The sequence below is a fragment of the Gymnogyps californianus genome, chromosome 1 (genome assembly GCF_018139145.2).
Source record: "Gymnogyps californianus isolate 813 chromosome 1, ASM1813914v2, whole genome shotgun sequence".
NCBI classification, from domain to species: Eukaryota; Metazoa; Chordata; class Aves; order Accipitriformes; family Cathartidae; genus Gymnogyps; species Gymnogyps californianus.
In genome coordinates, this window is record NC_059471.1 from 32,220,242 (window position 1) to 32,238,108 (window position 17,867).

Consider the following 17,867-nt stretch of genomic DNA (forward strand, 5'->3'; position numbering starts at 1 on the left):
AAGCACAACATGATGCGTGAGCCCCTGCAGAGCATGCGCATGTCCTTCTTGTGGGTCATGGAGAAACACCTAAAGGTATTTAGGACAAGATGATGGGTATAAAACTCTGTTACGACCCGGACCGGACAGACCAGAGGGCCGTAGAGGTTCTGGGATTCCCCTGGGCTAAATTAAGGTGAAACAACACCAAACGATCACTTTGAACGCTTTATTTGAACTATCCAAACTGCGGAAGGCATAACGGTGGGCAGCGTGGGTTGCAGCAAAACGTTCACAAGAAGAGAGAAAAGAGAGGAATAAGGAAAAAAAGAAAGAGGGGGAAAAGAAAAGAGATAGTCACCACCCTTGGATCCCGCGATGTCGGCGACGAGCGTGGCAATCTTCCCGCGATGTCGGCGACGAGCGCGGCAATCCTCCGGTGATGGGCGCGCGCAAAAAATGGAGAAGGGTTCCCTTGTTTTATACAGTCTCTAGTCCCTGCTGCCGTGTCGGCTGGTATCGTTTGCGTTGTGGGTGCGCCTGTGCCGGCAGTTGCTAGGTGGTCGTAATCTGCCTCCTGGGGGTTGCTGGGATGAAGGCCGAAGTCTTCCTCAGCTGCCCTCTAGGTGACCTAGGTCCCACTCATGTTCTTGTGGAATTGCCTTTCTTTAGCCGTTACTCAGTTGTTTATTCTACCGAACATTTGGCTGTCCCTACCCCCACATGTCTTTAGATAACTAAAGAATGTCTCAACACTTGCAAGCGATTTACTTACCTTCCCGAAACTCAGGGTTTTACTTATCTACAATGTTTGAGACATTAACAGACATTAACTCTTCCAGTCCCTCACACCACCCCGTGGCTCAAACATTGTCCATACAATCCTCATCCAGGGTGGCGACTTCACAGACAGCAAGAGGAGGAAACACAAGGTAAGAGTAACAAGAATAGGCAAAGCAGGAACCCACAGCCCTAACATTACAACAATATTCAAAAGTCACTTTCCCTGAGGTCTTCCTCGACCGTTGTGATCCGTACATGACGAATAGATGTAATGGAGGATAGCAAGCGAGAGATCATACATCTGCCTATTGCAAGGCCAATTATCAAAAATAAAAATCCACACAGTATCATGAGGCCAATGTTTACAAGCCATTTTCCCCAACCTGTAAGTCCCAGTGAGCCTGCAAGAGAGGTGAGCCAAGTTTTCGGATCCCAGCTGTTAAACCGATCCTTGGGCTGCATCGCTTGAAAAAGTTCTCCGGTTTTCTCTGTTACCTCTCTCATCTTCTCTCGCGCTTCTTCTATGGTGGTGGTTGCGTTGTGTATGGTGAGACAACATTCTCCATCGGTGAGATTTAACATTCCACATACACCTTGCTCCTTTAACAATAACATATCTAAAGCTAATCTGTTTTGCAAAGCCATTTTAGACACTTGTTGAACCTGTAAATTTGTTTCCCCGAAAGCATAACGGGTCCAATTGCTTAGGACGTGTACTTGCCAGGTCAGATTTTCTAAAACGAATTGGTGCCTTTTAAGGGTAAATATATTCTCCAACATTAGAGATGTTGTCATGCCCCAGGTGTAATAATCAGGCACCTGAACTCCATGCACTGCCCACTCAGGTCGCGTCTCGGGTCCATCACTTTCCCGGCGCCTTCTGTTGTAATGGGGCACTGAGAAATTGAACACTCTAGAAGGGCACATTGTTGGAACGCCGATGGTACAGCATAAACCTGCCATTTCGTGTACATGCAGGTGGGAGTACATTTTCCCATTCGAACATGCCCAAAAGGTGCCCTGAGGGGATGGATATCTCATAGTGGAGCACGTTAATGGGTCATAGGATTTAGTTACTCCGATTCCTCCTTTCCACACAAGGTTCCACTTGGTTTCGTGGGTAAGTGTGACTCCACATTTTAATGCAGTTTTTCGACTGGTAATGGGCCCTTTACACCTGGGGTCTCTAGGTTTAAATCCTGGTACCGGAAAACCCCAACAAGTACACATATCCCGAATGAAAGTTCGCAATTCTGAGACATACCATGTTTCTATAGGGTCCCATGTTAACGATTCACAATCAATGGTCCGTGAACAGGTCATTAAGGGGGTGTTCTTATAGGGTAGGGGATCTATTTCCCGTGCATCAATTATATTGTCTGGATCACGTAAAGCATGCTTAAGGGACCAAGCATATTCATAACGAGAACGATTCTGGTGGGCATAGCCACCCCATCTGCGAGGAATTTGAATACACCAACCTGGGGATAGCGGAACATTATATTCATGTTGTAGGGGTTCACCGTGAGGGGGAGGGTCCCACCAATGTACCAGATTACAAGGGATCTCCTCCTCCCGGGGACACCACTTCGAATTCAGTACAGACATGCAAGGGAGTTGCACTTCCTGGGGACATGCTGTCCAACCCTCTCGGGTTGCAAGGGTAGCACTCGTAGTTCCTGTGCAGAGCTGTTGCTTCCAGCATGTAGCCTTCCACATATCCCTCCAGGTCGTGTTAACTGGAAACCTATAGGCTACTGGAGAGGGCATGTAGTCAGCTTCCCACCCCAGAGGAGGTGTGTAGTCAATTCCCCACAAACATTGTCCCTTCCAGAGAGTATTCTGAATACACTTTTGGTTTAACATTTCTAATTTTGAATTTAACACTCGTGAGAGATTTAACCAAATAACGGCAAATTTGAGACCCTCTGACGCGGACGTAGGGAGGTCCACGCAAAACCCTTGGTCTGTCCGATTCCAGATTCGGACGAAACCAGTAATCAATTCCCATGCCAGGTTGGGTTGGTTATTCAGATTCCCCGTTGATTGAGACAAGATTATACATTCACAAAGTAAGAATATAAACTTTCCCCACACCATCTTTTCCCTAATAAAGAACAGCAACGGGCCTAACAGGATCAGGCAAACAATGCAAAGAATGACCCGCTGAACAACTGAAACCCTAAGTCCCACGATGGGCTTCTGTCAACCTGTAATACATATATTAGAAAGACGGGATTATCATCGGGTATGAATGCGATGGTCTTTCCCGTGGGCGTCAGTAGCCACCCATGTGTAAAGATTCAGTGGGGTTTTTAGAGTGAGGGGTACTTCCCCTATAGTTGGCAGATCAGCCAAAACTGGCTGTCCCGGATAATGGAGGGGTTTTTCTGGGTCTTCTTCTTCCCTTTTTCCCGGCAGTGAAGAAGGGGGTTTCGGACAGAAAGCAGTGAGTTTGGGACATCCGTTCTTTCCCCACCTGTTGTTAACCTTTGCCACAGCGTCCGGGAGCCATGCGGGCCACCCAGCACTGTGCAGCTTGAGAGCATGTTTTAATAACCCATTCGTTCTTTCTACTGTCCCGTTAGCCTGGGGATAGTAAGGGGTATGGAATGTCCATTGAACTCCTTCATCCTTTGCCCATTCTTGGACCACCCCGGCAGTAAAGTGGCTGCCATTGTCAGATTGGATAGATTTGGGTTTGGGTAGGTAACTGAACCATCGCTTTAACACTTTTACCGTATTTTCCCCGGTAGCTCGTGCCACTGCTTCGGCTTGAACAAGGCTGGAGACGACTTCTACCCCAACCAAAATATACTGTTTTCCCTCTGATTTTTTGAAAGGACCTATGTAATCTACTTGCCAAGTTTCCCAGAGGCCCTTTCCATCCCGTAAGTGGAGAGGGGGTCCTTGCAAGGGATGCCGCTCTAATCGAGTGCGGCACTGACTGCAAGCAGAAATGATCGTGTTACACAGTTCCCGAGTTACTGGCCAGCCTCTGCTACCAGCCTCCCTGAAAAGGTCTTTTACTCCTGAATGACCGCGTCTCACGTGTAACCACTCCAGCAGGCGCTCCCACTCTTTTTCTTCGGCTTCCACTGCCATTGGAGCTAAACGTGTCAGCGAATCTACCTGATTGTTCCAAATATGGGCTGGGTGATCCCCCCTCTGGTGTGCGGCTACCCATCCCACCAAGAAAGTCCCCTGTTTAGCAACCTCTAATATTTCCTCCCACTTTTCCCTCTGCCACACGGGTACGCGATTAACTTCCCATTGATTCTGTTCCCAGAAGGGGAGCCACTCGGTACATCCTTTGAATACAGCGTATGAATCTGTGTAAATAAAAGTCAATTCTTTGTTCTCAGCTTCTCTTTTAATCGCACTCCACACTGCCACCAACTCCCCCACCTGAGCACTTCCCTCCCCTTCCGTTATAATCCGCTCCCCCGAATCAACATGTAAGGCTACTGCCCGATATTTCCACACCTTTCCCTCCCTTTTTGAGGACGCATCAGTAAACCACACATTTTTCAAATGAGGTTCAAATGGAGGAGCTGGTTTTATAAGGGAAGGAGGGGTATCCTGGTTGGATTGGCTATCAGGTGACTCCTGTATTTGGAGTACCTTAGGTGCCCCTTCTTCTACCCTTCGTGCATGACAATAGTGATCTAACTGCGCATACCGTTTCCTGACTGTTTCTCGCTGTGCAACCCCTGCCGGGGGTGGGGTCCCAGCCAGCACTGGCTTCAGGACCTTAAAGGGCCCTCTCAAAATAATCGGTTGTTGCTTTGTGATTTTTTTCAGCCTCCTGTAGGGCTAGATTAACTACAAAAAGACCCTTCTCCCAAATTGAATATCGTTTTTCAGCATCTTTGAAGCTTTTCGAGTAGAACCCGACAGGGCGAGTTGGTCCTTCAGGTCCACGCTGCCATGTGTATTGATAGGCCGTGGATGGCAAAGCCCCACTCAATATGGAGTGGATCAGTCGGGTGTATTGGCCCTAAAGCCTGGTATACCCCAGCCTCAAAGATCAATAGTTTTAAGGCTTCCTCATGGACAGGGGTCCACTCCCAAGAGGTCCTTTTCCTCGTCAGGTCATATAAAGGTCGAGCTATAATAGAAAAGTCCGGAATATGTTTTCTCCAGAATATCAGTAGGCCTAAAGCGTGTTGAAGCTCCCTTTTGTTACCAGGCGCTTTCACTTGCTGGAGGGTAGTTAAGGTCTCTGAGGGAATGCACACTGTTCCTCCCCTCCACCAGATGCCTAGAAATTTCACTTCAGGGGACGGGAGTTGTATTTTCCCTGTTGGAATCTGGAGTCCTAAATTTTCCAAATGGGTTATTATGTCTTCCTGAGTCCGTCCTACCACGGAAACATCAGGGCCACCGATTAGCACATCATCAATATACTGATATATTTTGACTCCTTCTCTGGGGGTAATTTGGGCAAGTTCCTGTGCTAAAGCATAATGGGCAATAGTCAGTGAATGACAATAGCCCTGGGGAAGGCGAGTGAAGGTGTATTGTACACCTTCCCACGTGAAAGCAAAACGCTCTCTGTTTGAGTCCTGCAGGGGAACCATAAAGAACATATCTTTTACATCAATGGTTGCCAAAATCGGGTGTGCTTGTTCTTGGATGGTTGCAATCAGTTCTGCTATGTTTGGCACCGCGGCGGTTAAGGGGCCTGTATTGGCGTTTAGGTGCCGATAATCGACTGTTAGCCGCCATCTGCCGCCTGGCTTGCGGACAGGCCAAACGGGAGAATTATAGGGGGAATGTACAGGGATAATTATTCCCTTTTCTTTCAGGTCTGAAATCACAGGAGCAATCCCTTCTCTAGCTCCTAGAGGGAGAGGATAGGGTTTAACATTCACAACCTTAGACGGGGGTAATTCCGGCGCGGATTGTAGCAGTCGCACCGTGACTGTCGGTAAACCAAACACCCACTCTTTTCCCTTCGAGTCCACCCAAGCACGCCCTCGGAGCAAATCAAGTCCCAAGATGTTCGTCGGCAACCTCCCCAATATCATCAAAACCTCTATCGGGGATTCGTCCCCAGGCAACCAGCATTTTACTCGAGCAGTCGGTTGGGGTCTGGAATTTCCAAACACATCAGTAACCCAAATTCGCTTTTTATCCGCCACTATCCCGTAGCGGTTAGCCACGTCCTCCCGGAGAGCCGACATCTGGGCTCCGGTATCTACTAAAAAGGTGACTGGAGTTTTAAAGGGACCCAGGGGAAAGGTAATTAACAAGTCCCCTTTGGCGTTTTCTGTGAGCCTCCTTAAATAGATCCACTGGCCATCCCCCGGCTCACCGACTGGGGACGGCGGAGGAGGTTTCCCGACTCCGGGACGCTCAGATCGATCAATGCAGTCTCCTGGGGGGGGCGGATGGGATTATTGTTTCAGGTTCCCGGGATGGGAGGACAAAATCCTTGGGGTTTGAGGGAGATGGGGATTCCTTTATTTTGTCCCAGCTTTTCACCAAACTTTCCAGATTGGGGGTGGGTAACCCATCCATCACCTCCCTGGGGATCCCTTTGAGATGCCTTCTGTCCATAAGACATATCTTTTACTATCAGGGGGCCGCGTCGGCCTCAGGGGTGCAGCTTTTATTCGCCCATTACCTTCCACCCTCCTAAGGTCCGCCTTGGATTTTGTCTCTCCCTGGCCGGTAAATCCCATCCGTCTCCCGTAATTAATCAATTCTTGTGCCACCTCTCCCCATGTCGTCTCCGGGGGGCCTCCCCTCCTCTGGGGTCGGGGCGCCCTCAACCGATCTTGTAGTTGCACCGCATATAATTTCAAAGCATCAGGTAATCCTCTTATAAGGGGATGCAACCTGTCGGGGTCTGCCACATATTGCATGGGGGAGGGCTGTTGCGGAACCAATAACCGGTCATGCATCAACTGGAGGCACGCAGTTTTCTGTACACTCTCTAAAATGTGCCCCGCCGTAGGCGTTTTAATCGAGAAGGGGTCTCCCCTTTCCATGGGATCCAATCCACCCGCCCAGTATGCCACTCCTTGGGTCAGGGACCAGGGTTCTCTATTGTCATTTGTGGTTAGAGAAACTCCCGGACCCCAATATCCTCTCGCCTCGTCCTCACTCAGCAAGATACGGTCACCCCCGGTAAGAGACACTCTCCACACATACTTAGTTTCAGTTTCTCGGGGTCCCCGGGAATATTTCTCCTGAATTTTACCCAATTAAGTGGGAGAATAGGGAATGATACGAGTGGTAACTTGTTGGGCCCCTCCTTGACCACCATCCACAGTCTCAGTTTTCATCAAAGGTCGCATTACAGCTCCCTCCCCGAGGGAAAATATTTCTTTCATAGGGTCTAGGTCTTTAAGAGGGTATAACGATTTTGGATTTTTCCCCTCGTCAAAATCGGCATCCGAATTTTCTACAACAATTGGGGAGCGGATTTCATCTAATTGTTCCCGCAATATTCGCTCCCGCTCCAAAGCTTCCGTCAAAGCGGTGTGTAGCCGTTGGTTAGTCACCCGCTCGGCGGTAAGCTGATCAGAGAGATGTCTTGTCTCATTTCCTAATTGCTCCTGCAGAGCCCCCACCAGATCTTGAAGGGATTTTATTGTCTCCCCTTCCACGTGTTGGGCCATGTGTTTATTCCGTTGTGCTGCCACCAGAGCTGCTCCTAAAACCGCACAAACTACTGCCTTCCCCTTTCCTAGTTTCAGTTTTCGTTCATTAGCCAAGGTGGAAATTCTGTCGGCTACCGCTTGTGGATCGTGCCAATTATTGTGGGCCCAAGTCATACCAGAGAGAGAAGGTCAGGCGCTATAGCCCTCTAACCTCTCCAGGAGAGGGGTGCAATCTACAATCGGTCCTCCCAGGGAGGCCATTATGAGTATACAATTATAGGGACCAGATCCCGTACTAGTCCTCAGAGGACTGTCTCCCCTGGTGTAGGACTCCTCTCAGAGAGGGGCTTTGGTAAAAGCCGAGTCCCAGTGATCGCTTTAGCACCAATGAGGGAATCCTGCCGACTACGCCAAATTTGTTACGACCCGGACCGGACAGACGAAAGGGCCGTAGAGGTTCTGGGATTCCCCCGGGCTAAATTAAGGTGAAACGACACCAAACGATCACTTTGAACGCTTTATTCGAACAATCCAAACTGCGGAAGGCATAACGGTGGGCAGCGTGGGTTGCAGCAAAACGTTCACAAGAAGAGAGAAAAGAGAGGAATAAGGAAAAAAAAGAAAGAGGGGGAAAAGAAAAGAGATAGTCACCACCCTTGGATCCCGCGATGTCGGCGACGAGCGTGGCAATCTTCCCGCGATGTCGGCGACGAGCGTGGCAATCCTCCGGTGATGGGCGCGTGCAAAAAATGGAGAAGGGTTCCCTTGTTTTATACAGTCTCTAGTCCCTGCTGCCGTGTCGGCTGGTATCGTTTGCGTTGTGTGTGCGCCTGTGCCGGCAGTTGCTAGGTGGTCGTAATCTGCCTCCTGGGGGTTGCTGGGATGAAGGCCGAAGTCTTCCTCAGCTGCCCTCTAGGTGACCTAGGTCCCACTCACGTTCTTGTGGAATCGCCTTTCTTTAGCCGTTACTCAGTTGTTTATTCTACCGAACATTTGGCTGTCCCTACCCCCACATGTCTTTAGATAACTAAAGAATGTCTCAACACCTGCAAGCGATTTACTTACCTTCCCAAAACTCAGGGTTTTACTTATCTACAATGTTTGAGACATTAACAGACATTAACTCTTCCAGTCCCTCACAAACTCATTATGGGATGCAGCAGGAAAAGCATTTTTGGCATTGTCTGCAGCTTATTTTGGGATGTTTTTAAGGGGCTTGTGGGAATGTGCAGGACAGTTCAGGATGTTGGGGGATGGATTAAAAGTGGGAAAAGGAAGGGATCGAGGTGGATTGGGAAGAAGCAAGTGTGGGAAAAAAGAGGATAAAAAGGACGGGTCAGTACGCTTGCCTGAGCCCTGCCTGCACTTGATCACTGCGATCTGTTCTGTATTCTCATTAAAACCTATTTTTATCTGGTTAAAACCAGAGTGTGCTCTCTGGTCTGAGTGAGTATGTGTGAGCACAGCAAACATGATGCTGGACTGGTTGGTGAGCAGGGGAAGAGGGCTGAATACCGCAGCTGCAGCAGAGCTGCGAGTTGGGGGCTTGCATGTCCGGGTACCAGCAACGGTGAGAGCAGGGGGCCAGGGACCAGCTATGGGATGGTGTGTCCAAGGACAGCTGCGTGCGCGTGTGTGTGTGTATGTACATGTCCATATACCTGATCAGCCATCAGGGAGGAAGAAGATGGGTTGGCAGCCTCCTCTGGCAGGCGGGGAGAGCAGCCTGCTCAGAAGAAGCAATTGTCAGCACAGCAGGACAGATCTGAAGCTTTGCAGAAATCCCCAAAACCTTTAAATTCATCACAGCTTTAAAGACGGGAATTTTTCCTTTCAAAGGTCTTAAGCTTTTCTTGCTCTGGGCTCTTGAGTGCCCAGTGGGGACACAGGTTTGCCACAAAATACATGGATTGCACTAATACAAAAAAGTTAAAATCAGATCTACAGATTTTGAACAGAGACACAGGAAGGCCGTGCTTTTTCCCTCATGAAGATCAGCCATCACTAGGGCAATATTAACCAAAGGAGTGAACCAGGAGGGGATGTTACCACATGGGCTTCCACAAGGCTCAGGAGCAAACAGTCCACTGGGCTGCCAAGGCCTCTGCCACTAACTGTGGGACAGAGGGGTGGCCAACCTTGATTCTCGAATTTCTTCTGCTGGATTTGTAATGAACAAATTCAAAATAGTGCGGGACACAGGATATCCTTCATATACCATCCTCCTGTTTTAGAAACAATATGATAGTTTTAGTTGCTGGAAAATACCACCCAAAGAAAGTCTACCCATCTTCGGTGCTTTACCACTGGAGATGAAGTTGAAAGCTCTATAAGTTGAAAGCATGTTGCAAAGCTCTGTAAGACATTACACCAAAGACAGTCTTTACAAGACATTACAAGGCAATCTTAGAGACCCGTGTAAAATAAGTTTTAGACTAAATTGCAGAGAAGAGAAAACAGGAAAATTTTTTACATATCTGGAGCAACCTTTTATGGAAGAGTTTTAAACTTTGTGGGGTATTAGAGCTGCATGTATTCCATGGAATATACCATATATGTTATATTCAAACAGAAAATGTTGGGCGTTGCTATTTAGAATTGCAAATAGCTGCAGGTCTGGAGCAGCAGCAGCCTGAGTGTGGTCCCAAAGGCTGTCATTTCATTTAGAGGCTGGGGAGAATTACAATCACAATTTTTATGTTCTGCAACAGCCTTTTTAGCTTCAGCTGAGGCCTGGCACCACAGCCTGCGCTGTCATACTGCGGCTCATGGGGAGACGTGTTAAGCCCTCACAAACGTTTTCTTGCCAAGAGGGAGCGAGTAGGTTACAGTGTTGTCCCAAAAAATCAGGATTCTTTCACCTGGTGTGCAAAAAAGCCGATTAACACACAGAGCCGAGATATTTGTTTATTTCATGTCTGTGCAGAGATGGGTGCTAGGTGGTAACTCCACAAAGCTAGCACACCTGGTTAACACACCGTAAAGCATTTTATACCTTTCAAGCAACAGTTATCAGTATTTTTACAGTTTTGCTTAGTTACTCTCGTTCCTATTGGTTCTCGCAAGTCTCATCTCCACTTAAAGTCGCAGTGTCCTCCTTTTTTACTGCGCATGTTCTGTGAGGAAGGGGCTTCTGTTGGTAGGGGGCTCTCCCTACTCAAGGGTGGGTTTTCTAGTATGTTAATTAGGATAGTTCACTCGCAGTTCAAGTAGCTCTTTGATTGCCCCTGTGCTTATCTTGGTATGTCTTTACCCACTGACTTATGGTGTCATCTTGTTTCTCTTCTCAAGGCCATGCCTCGTTAACTAAACAGCATCCTTTGTTTTTGTTTCTCGCATATCTCCAACAACAGGAGCTTTTTTTTTTTTTTGTCAAGTGTGTAGAAAAAGGAAAGCCTCTTCAGTTTCCAAGGGTATGCCTCTTAATAGCAAATAAATGCCTAGAAGAACACTGCTTCCAGGGCTGCAGCTCCGTGACTGTTAGGCAGTGCTGAGCTCAGCTGTGCCCAGCCACCCTGAGGACTATGAACATAGTGCTTTCTAAAAGGAAAACTGAGCTCCATATGTATAATCACAGGTCTCCAGAATCCGTGGCAAGTGGAGAGAAACTCGATCTCAGCAACAACTACAATCTTGATTTACTCATGACTAAAGCAGTGATGGCGAAGGGCCCCAGGAACTGCAAATACCGGCCACCAGCTGCACCTCGGTGTCTTTGCTCCTTTGTATGTGTGCCCCTCCATCCCTTTCACACTGTGATTCCTGGGGATGCTCTTCCCAGGACCTTGCTCCGTGTTAGAGGAGAAAACTCATGAGAGCGTTTGGTACCTGAGGGTTAAAAAGCGGCAGAGCACAAATTGCTGCGTTAGTTAATCCTGGTTGCTCTCAGGCAACCTGGGAGTCCGTCACCCTTTGCCTCTATTAGCAGATTACCTCAATGTCCCGCAGGCAATGGCATCTTGGCCTGTTTTCTCCTTCACGCTTGTACTTCTCCAGTTCTTTTTGGCTATTTGCCTCTTCCAGGGGAGGTGACCTCTGGAAAACTTTAATTAAAGTATGTTGCCAGTGATGGGAATGAAAGCCGTGCAGAGACACGTCTAATGGGAATGAAATCTGGTGTCCTAACCACATGGTTCTAACAGTGCAGTTTTCTGATTTATCTATAACCAACACGGACAAGAAAGAGCAGCCACACCACGATTTCCTTTGAAGGCAGAGTTTATGGTACTACATGTTTGTGTCTTCAGCATCTCCTAATATTATTAGGAGGAGAAGGAGGTTGGCTCTGTGGGGCAGCTCACACTGTGGCAGTTCAAGGGTGGTGGCTGGTAAGGCAGCAACATGGGACCTCCCTGGGACCAACGGGGGGGACACTGCTGGGGGTGATTTTGGTAGAGGGCCCCCAGGTCCCCGCAGGGAAGTCCTCCCATCCCCAGTGCCGATGTGCTGCAGGGAGGGAGGGGATGGTTCGGTTTTAGCATTGGCTGGGTGGACACTTGAGCTCAGGTGGCTCCCTGCATCCTGACTAGGGAGACAACCCAGGTGTCTTCACAGGGCTTTTAATTCCCTCCTCAGCCCCAAACCCCAAGCCAAAGCAGCGTGGCTCTGTAACATGCTCGAAGCCAGTTTCAGAGCACTCACTTTGGAGGCTGCTTCTTCAGAGATGCTTAAAAAATTAATAAGAAGTAGTCATGGTGGACTTAGGCCAACCTATGTTGGGTAGACTGTCAGATGCTGGCCACATGACTGCACCCCTTCTCTTCTTGAGGGGATGGCAGGTGTCAGGGGGTGTAAATGCCCACAGAGATCTCAGCCAAGCAGCCAGGCAGGATCCAGCCCAACAGTGCACGACTGCGGGAGCCCCCCTGGGCCATCTGGCCAGACATCAAAGAGGAGAGGTGTCTTCAAGAGGTTCATTGAGGGAGGGGTATGGCTAACGCAGAGGTGGGTCCTGCTGAGTGACGGGGCTGCTGCTCAGACTAAGAAAGGTGAACATGTACCCCTGGGGCTCTCGTGCTCCAGGATTTCTTGTGTTTGAACCGAAGTCTGGCTTGAGGGACTTAACCAGGGTGGCTGCTGGGTTCAGGGTAGTGTCACAGCTCTGCTGCTCTACCATACACCCTGCTATCAAGCTCCAGCAGGCAAAGGGTCTTCTCTTCTGTGAGCCAAGGCCGATGTAATAACTCAACACTTGTCCTCTCCCCATCGTGGCTAGGCTCAGGCAAATTCCTTCCTGACCTGAAGCTGGTGATGGGTGGCAACCCCGCACAGGCCAGCAAGATCTAAGGACAGATCATAGGAAACATAAAGGAGTAGCCACAAAACTCTGCAGCTGGCTGGTTCTTAAAGCCAGGCCACCAGGAGGACAGATGGGGAGAGCTGCAGTGGCTCTTCCAGGGCTCACACAAGTGAAGACTAACGTATTGGGTTTGCAACCCCGTGGGGGACCCACGCTGGAGCAGTCTGTCCCTGAAGGACTGTACCCCGTGGGAGGGACCCACGCTGGAGCAGGGGAAGAGTGTGAGGAGTCCTCCCCCTGAGGAGGAAGGAGCGGCAGAAACAACGTGTGATGAACTGACCGCAACCCCCATTCCCCATCCCCCTGTACCGCTTGGGGGGGAGGGGGGGGGCGGGAGGTGGAGAATTTGGGAGTAAAGTTAAGCCTGGAGAAAAAGGAGGGGTGAGGGGAAGGTGTTTTAAGATTTGGTTTTATTTCTCATTATCCTACTCTGATTTGACTGGTAATAAATTGAATTAATTTTCCCAAGTCAAGCCTGTTTTGCCTGGGACGGTAATTGCTGAGTGATCTCCCTGTCCTTATCTTGACCCATGAGCCTTTCACTATATTTTCTCTTCCCTGTCCAGCTGAGGAGGGGGAGTGACAGAGCAGCTTTGGTGGGCACCTGGCATCCAGCCAGGGTCAACCCACCACAGGAGCAAAAAGTATTTGTTGATGTACACCAAATGTTTTGTCGCAGCTCAGGTACTGGCAAACGTCGGGAGCAAGGCTCCTCAAGAGAGACAGTCGGGAAAGGACAGAGAGAAGATGTAATTTGCCCCAAGGCCGGGAAGTTGTCAAACTCCTGGTCAGGTGTACACATGCAAGCACAAGTGGCTACAACCCTATGAAGTGAAGCAAGAAATTGCAATGTTAAGCAGCTGAGAGCTTGGGCCAGCCACTTCTTTTTTTTTTTCTCCCTCTAAAGTCTGCTTATGAGAATTATTTTTGAATATTTATGTTTGGATTGCTTATTTGGAAGAAGTCACAGCTGCAGCTGCTCCTGCTGAAGTGATAGTCTGTGCTGCTGTCTCCTAGAGACCTTAAGTTCCCACTCTAAAAGAAAGAAAGACTTTTTTTTTTTTTTTAAATAAGGCTTAATTTGCCACACTGATTCAAAATGGGTATAATTTCAAAGAGCAATGGGATTTATTACTGGTTTAAAGACCAGTGTAAGAAAACAAATGATCGGAACCACAAGGAACGAAGACGCGATGATGGAGAAAGGGCTTTTGCCTGTTGTGGTGACGGCCACTGAGGGAGGACCCAGAAGTGGCTGCTCTGAAAAGATCAGCTCTGCACAGGTAATACCTCAGTCTTCACGTCACGATCGAAAAGAACAGAAATGCCACATTTGGGCGAGTTATTGTTGAGGGTCACCACTTCCCATTTCGCTGCCAGAGCTGGAAGCATCAGGAAGATGCGTTTCACAGGTGCGCAACAACTGGGGCCCGCACTTGCGTTCCTCACTGACTTCAGGTAACGAGACACCATCTTCATTAGCGAGCACATGAGAAAAATCTAAAGCTGTTGGCTGAAAGACGCCGCATAACTTTTTTTTTCCCAGCATATAAAACGCTGCACACAATTCATAAGGACAGAAAATCACATGCATGTGTTTTATTTGAGAATTAGGTAATCACGCAATTAGAAACTATATGCACTGTACACAGGTGGGGGGCGGCTGAAGTTAAGGATGCATGTACAGAAAGTTTTCACAGATTCTGATTTTTAATGCTATATTACTCTTAAATCAATATACAATTTATAACTGGCTGGACAGTAATAACAAAGCTTACATTTCAGAAACAAAACAAGTCCCCAAGCATGAGTAGCCCTGGACTCCTGGAGCCCTCTGGAGCATTTTGAAACTTCTTTTATGAGGAAAAAACCCTTTCCTACTGGACAGAAACATATCAATGTTTCGTCTCAATGTTTCTTTCAAGAAGAAAGCTATTTCGACAATGCCACTTTTGTGCTATCAACATGACACCATCAAAGCCCTAAACAAAATGCATTTCTATTGCTCTTTATTATTTGGGAAACGCACTTCATCCAGAAAAGCCAACATGCACAGTGCATCCACTGACTGCAACAGCAGAAGCAAAAAATAACTCTCCATAAATAGGTGTTTAAATCAGAAAAGCAGAGGTTTTCCTCAGGTGACAGCATTGCTATACCGTATTCTAACAAAATTTTCCAGATCAGACATCATGGTAGCTCAATATTTTGTCCTGAAGATACATACAAAGAAATCAGTAAGTTTTCTTGAAATGTCTTTATTGCTTTTAATTGTCCCTTGGTAACAGCAGACTCACCAGGGTTTTTTTATTTTTTTTTGTTATTAACATATAATATTCCTTAAAATTCCTCTTAAACATCCAATTTATCATATGCCTACCACAAAAGCCTTCTTTTTATTGACTTTACTATGAATTCCACACCTATTTGACATTTCAGAAGGAGGGGACCCTACTCTTGAGCAGAAATTTTTAACGTCAGTTTTAATAAAGGATGTCTGTGCCAGCACAAAACAAAGGCAAGCGCTTTAAAATCTAGGCTGTTAGGCTTTTCACGTCCAGGAAAACCTCCCTGACATTTTTTTTACAAAACAGAGTTCCCTGATGTGCCTGGAGTTGATACGCTGCGACGCAGGCTGGCAGTGCAGAATAGCAATAGAATCCGTTAAATCTGCGTTGGGAGCCGGTTAACAGAAAGGTTACATAGTAATTATGGTGAGGATTTTCTGTGAAATAAATTCTGTTTTTTTCAAATGAGATTCTGAAAAATCACCCACTAACATTTCTGCAGAAATGCTTTACAGCTTGTCCAAACTGTAGAGGACAGCTCATCTTTTCCCACAAAAGCTTACAGAGCTTGTAATTTACTGAGTTACCGCTTGTTCCAATGAGTGTTCGAGGGAATGGTTTGGCACCAGTAAGAGGAAATTAGTTTGTGTATTAACGCAATTCAAAAGTTCACTCAATTTACACAAAGTAATGAAAAGCTTAATTTGAACTCTCAACAATTCCACTTTCCCCCTATCTCAAGTTCGTAACACGGATTTCATGGAGTCTTTGAGAGGCTGCTTCAGAGCGGAGGGGGGGGGGGAAAGATGACGCAGATGAGAGAAAACACATTCCCAATTCGCATCAAGGCTTCGCTAATTAGAACCACACGTCCCACATACGGAGGTGTAACGTACCGCTGCACGACTGTGAAGGGGCTGCCTGCACTCCCGTTACAAGAGCTCTCCTCTTGAGCAACACCGCGGAGCCTCCACTCAAACGTGTCCTTGGAGAGGGCAGGAGACGGCGATGGGGCCGGGGAGGGTGGCAAGGAAACAGCAGGGATACAGCTGGATGGCAAGATCTGGCCATCTGCGACATCTGATGACCGGTCCTCAGTTTAGAAGAGGAAGGACCAAAGAACAAAAATGAAAACGAAGCACATACATAACAACAAAATCTTAACGCAAGCAGCCCTCGTCCCTGCTACAGACTTGTCTGAATGAGCGAGGACTGCACGACGTGCTCACGAGATCAGCTCTTCCAGCATAAGGCAACACCTGATAATAAATTGATTTCTCAAGGCAGTAGGGTTTCCAAAACTGGACATGAGGACCATTTTTGTCAACCATGAAGATTTAGCTAGTCACGTGATGCTCACCCTGTCATTGCTTTAGTTGCCTAAAAAACCCCCAAACATTCCTAATACTGCCTTTCCAGTTAAGAAATCTACATTTGCTGAATTGCTAGAGAGATGTTATTTAACCCCAGCTGCAGAGGAGCTCCCCAAAAAGGGGAAGGAGACAACTCAGAAGGTAGAAACCTAGTGAGGCCTTGCTTGCTGAAGCAAAAAAGCACGAGGCACTAAAAGAAGTCTGTTTTAGGGGAGGAAAAATAAACAGCCCTTGTTTAAACCCTCCTCTCGCTTCAAAATGAAAAGGCTCAGAAACTCAAAAACTGATTAAAGAAAAACCAAACACAATACAAAACCTTCCTCCTGAAGGTAGCAGATTTTTCAGATGGCAAAATAAATTGTCTATTAAAAAAACCAAAACAGTATCTAAGTATATTGTACGTGAGCATTCACTTGCGACATTGAAAATTCTCCAACTTCTCAGCACGTGGAGGCTGTGCCTTGGGCTCACGCACACGTGCAATAAAATAAGACAAAGTTTTTAGCCATTCGTTTCTAGGGCTTGTTGGGTCACTGCCCTGTTAACATGAACCAACCCAGACACTGTCTGTCACGGTAGCCTTTTTTAAAATTACAGTGAACCCCATGGTATTTAATATGCAAAACGCGTCACACTTCCAAACAAGTTGCCAGCATCTCATATATAAAATTATTTTCATCTATAGATACTTCCAGTAACTCCTCAAAAAGGATCCCAAACATTACTCAAGAGAAAAGGATGAAAGTACAAGTCTAATTTTAAATAAGTAACACAACTCTCCCTTCAGCTGCTCCGCACACACACAGAAGAGCTAAAGAACTCTAAGCATGGATGTAGATTTTTTAAATGTCAGATTTATTTCCTTTTTGATACCAAAGAGCTGTTCTGCTCTGCAAATTAACTGACAAAATAAGCTTTATTTCGGCTTGATTTTCACATTGTATTTGCTTAAAAAAGATGGATTTTCTGATGATAAGCCCTACAAATTGAAACTCAAATTAGATTTTCTCTTCTTGTATACTACCATTTTATAATTAAATCTGCAAATCTTGAAGTTTTATTACTTCTGCTACCACTAGCTCTTCCTGCTAGAGTACAGAAATTATACTGCATACATATAAACCTGTATTTATGTACAGACACAGAATTATAGAAACAAAAGCACTGGGCAGACATAAAATCTGCCATTTGAGTTTATACTCCCCAGCAGGAACTCCAGTCAAGCAATGTCCTGCCCACAAGCCTAAGGGGGATTTTTCCATGGCCTTCAGGTCAGGCTCAGCAAGAGCATCTTAAGCATGGCAGGAGAAAGGAGGAAACTGCCAACTCCATTGCAAGATCAAATCTAGAGCTCCTTAAAATAATACCTATTTTAATTAATTATTTTTATGCTAACAAAAAGTATCTCTCTCTCTCTCAATGTTTTAAAGTAGCAAATGTACATTATCTTTTTTTATACCAGGACATTCCTTTACCAGGTTAGTTTTAGTACAGATGATCCTCCCTAACACAGTATTTACAGACAAGGAAA

At 46.9% G+C, this 17,867-nt stretch overlaps 1 protein-coding gene across 1 annotated transcript; it reads right to left on the reverse strand.

Moving 5' to 3' along the window:
- Positions 1-231: 231 nt before the first annotated feature.
- LOC127022322 (uncharacterized) lies at positions 232-8,414 on the reverse strand. The gene is made up of 2 exons (XM_050905843.1): positions 8,028-8,414; positions 232-2,972 (listed from the first exon to the last, which is right to left on the reverse strand). Exon 2 carries the CDS (start codon positions 2,860-2,862, stop codon positions 970-972), a length of 1,893 nt encoding a protein of 630 aa, XP_050761800.1. The 5' UTR covers positions 2,863-2,972; positions 8,028-8,414; the 3' UTR covers positions 232-969.
- Between the last annotated feature and the right edge of the window lie 9,453 nt (positions 8,415-17,867).

Excerpts from the sequence above, each read along its gene's own strand:
- LOC127022322 (XM_050905843.1), bottom strand. The coding sequence starts at position 2,862 with ATGGTGTGGGGAAAGTTTATATTCTTACTTTGTGAATGTATAATCTTG.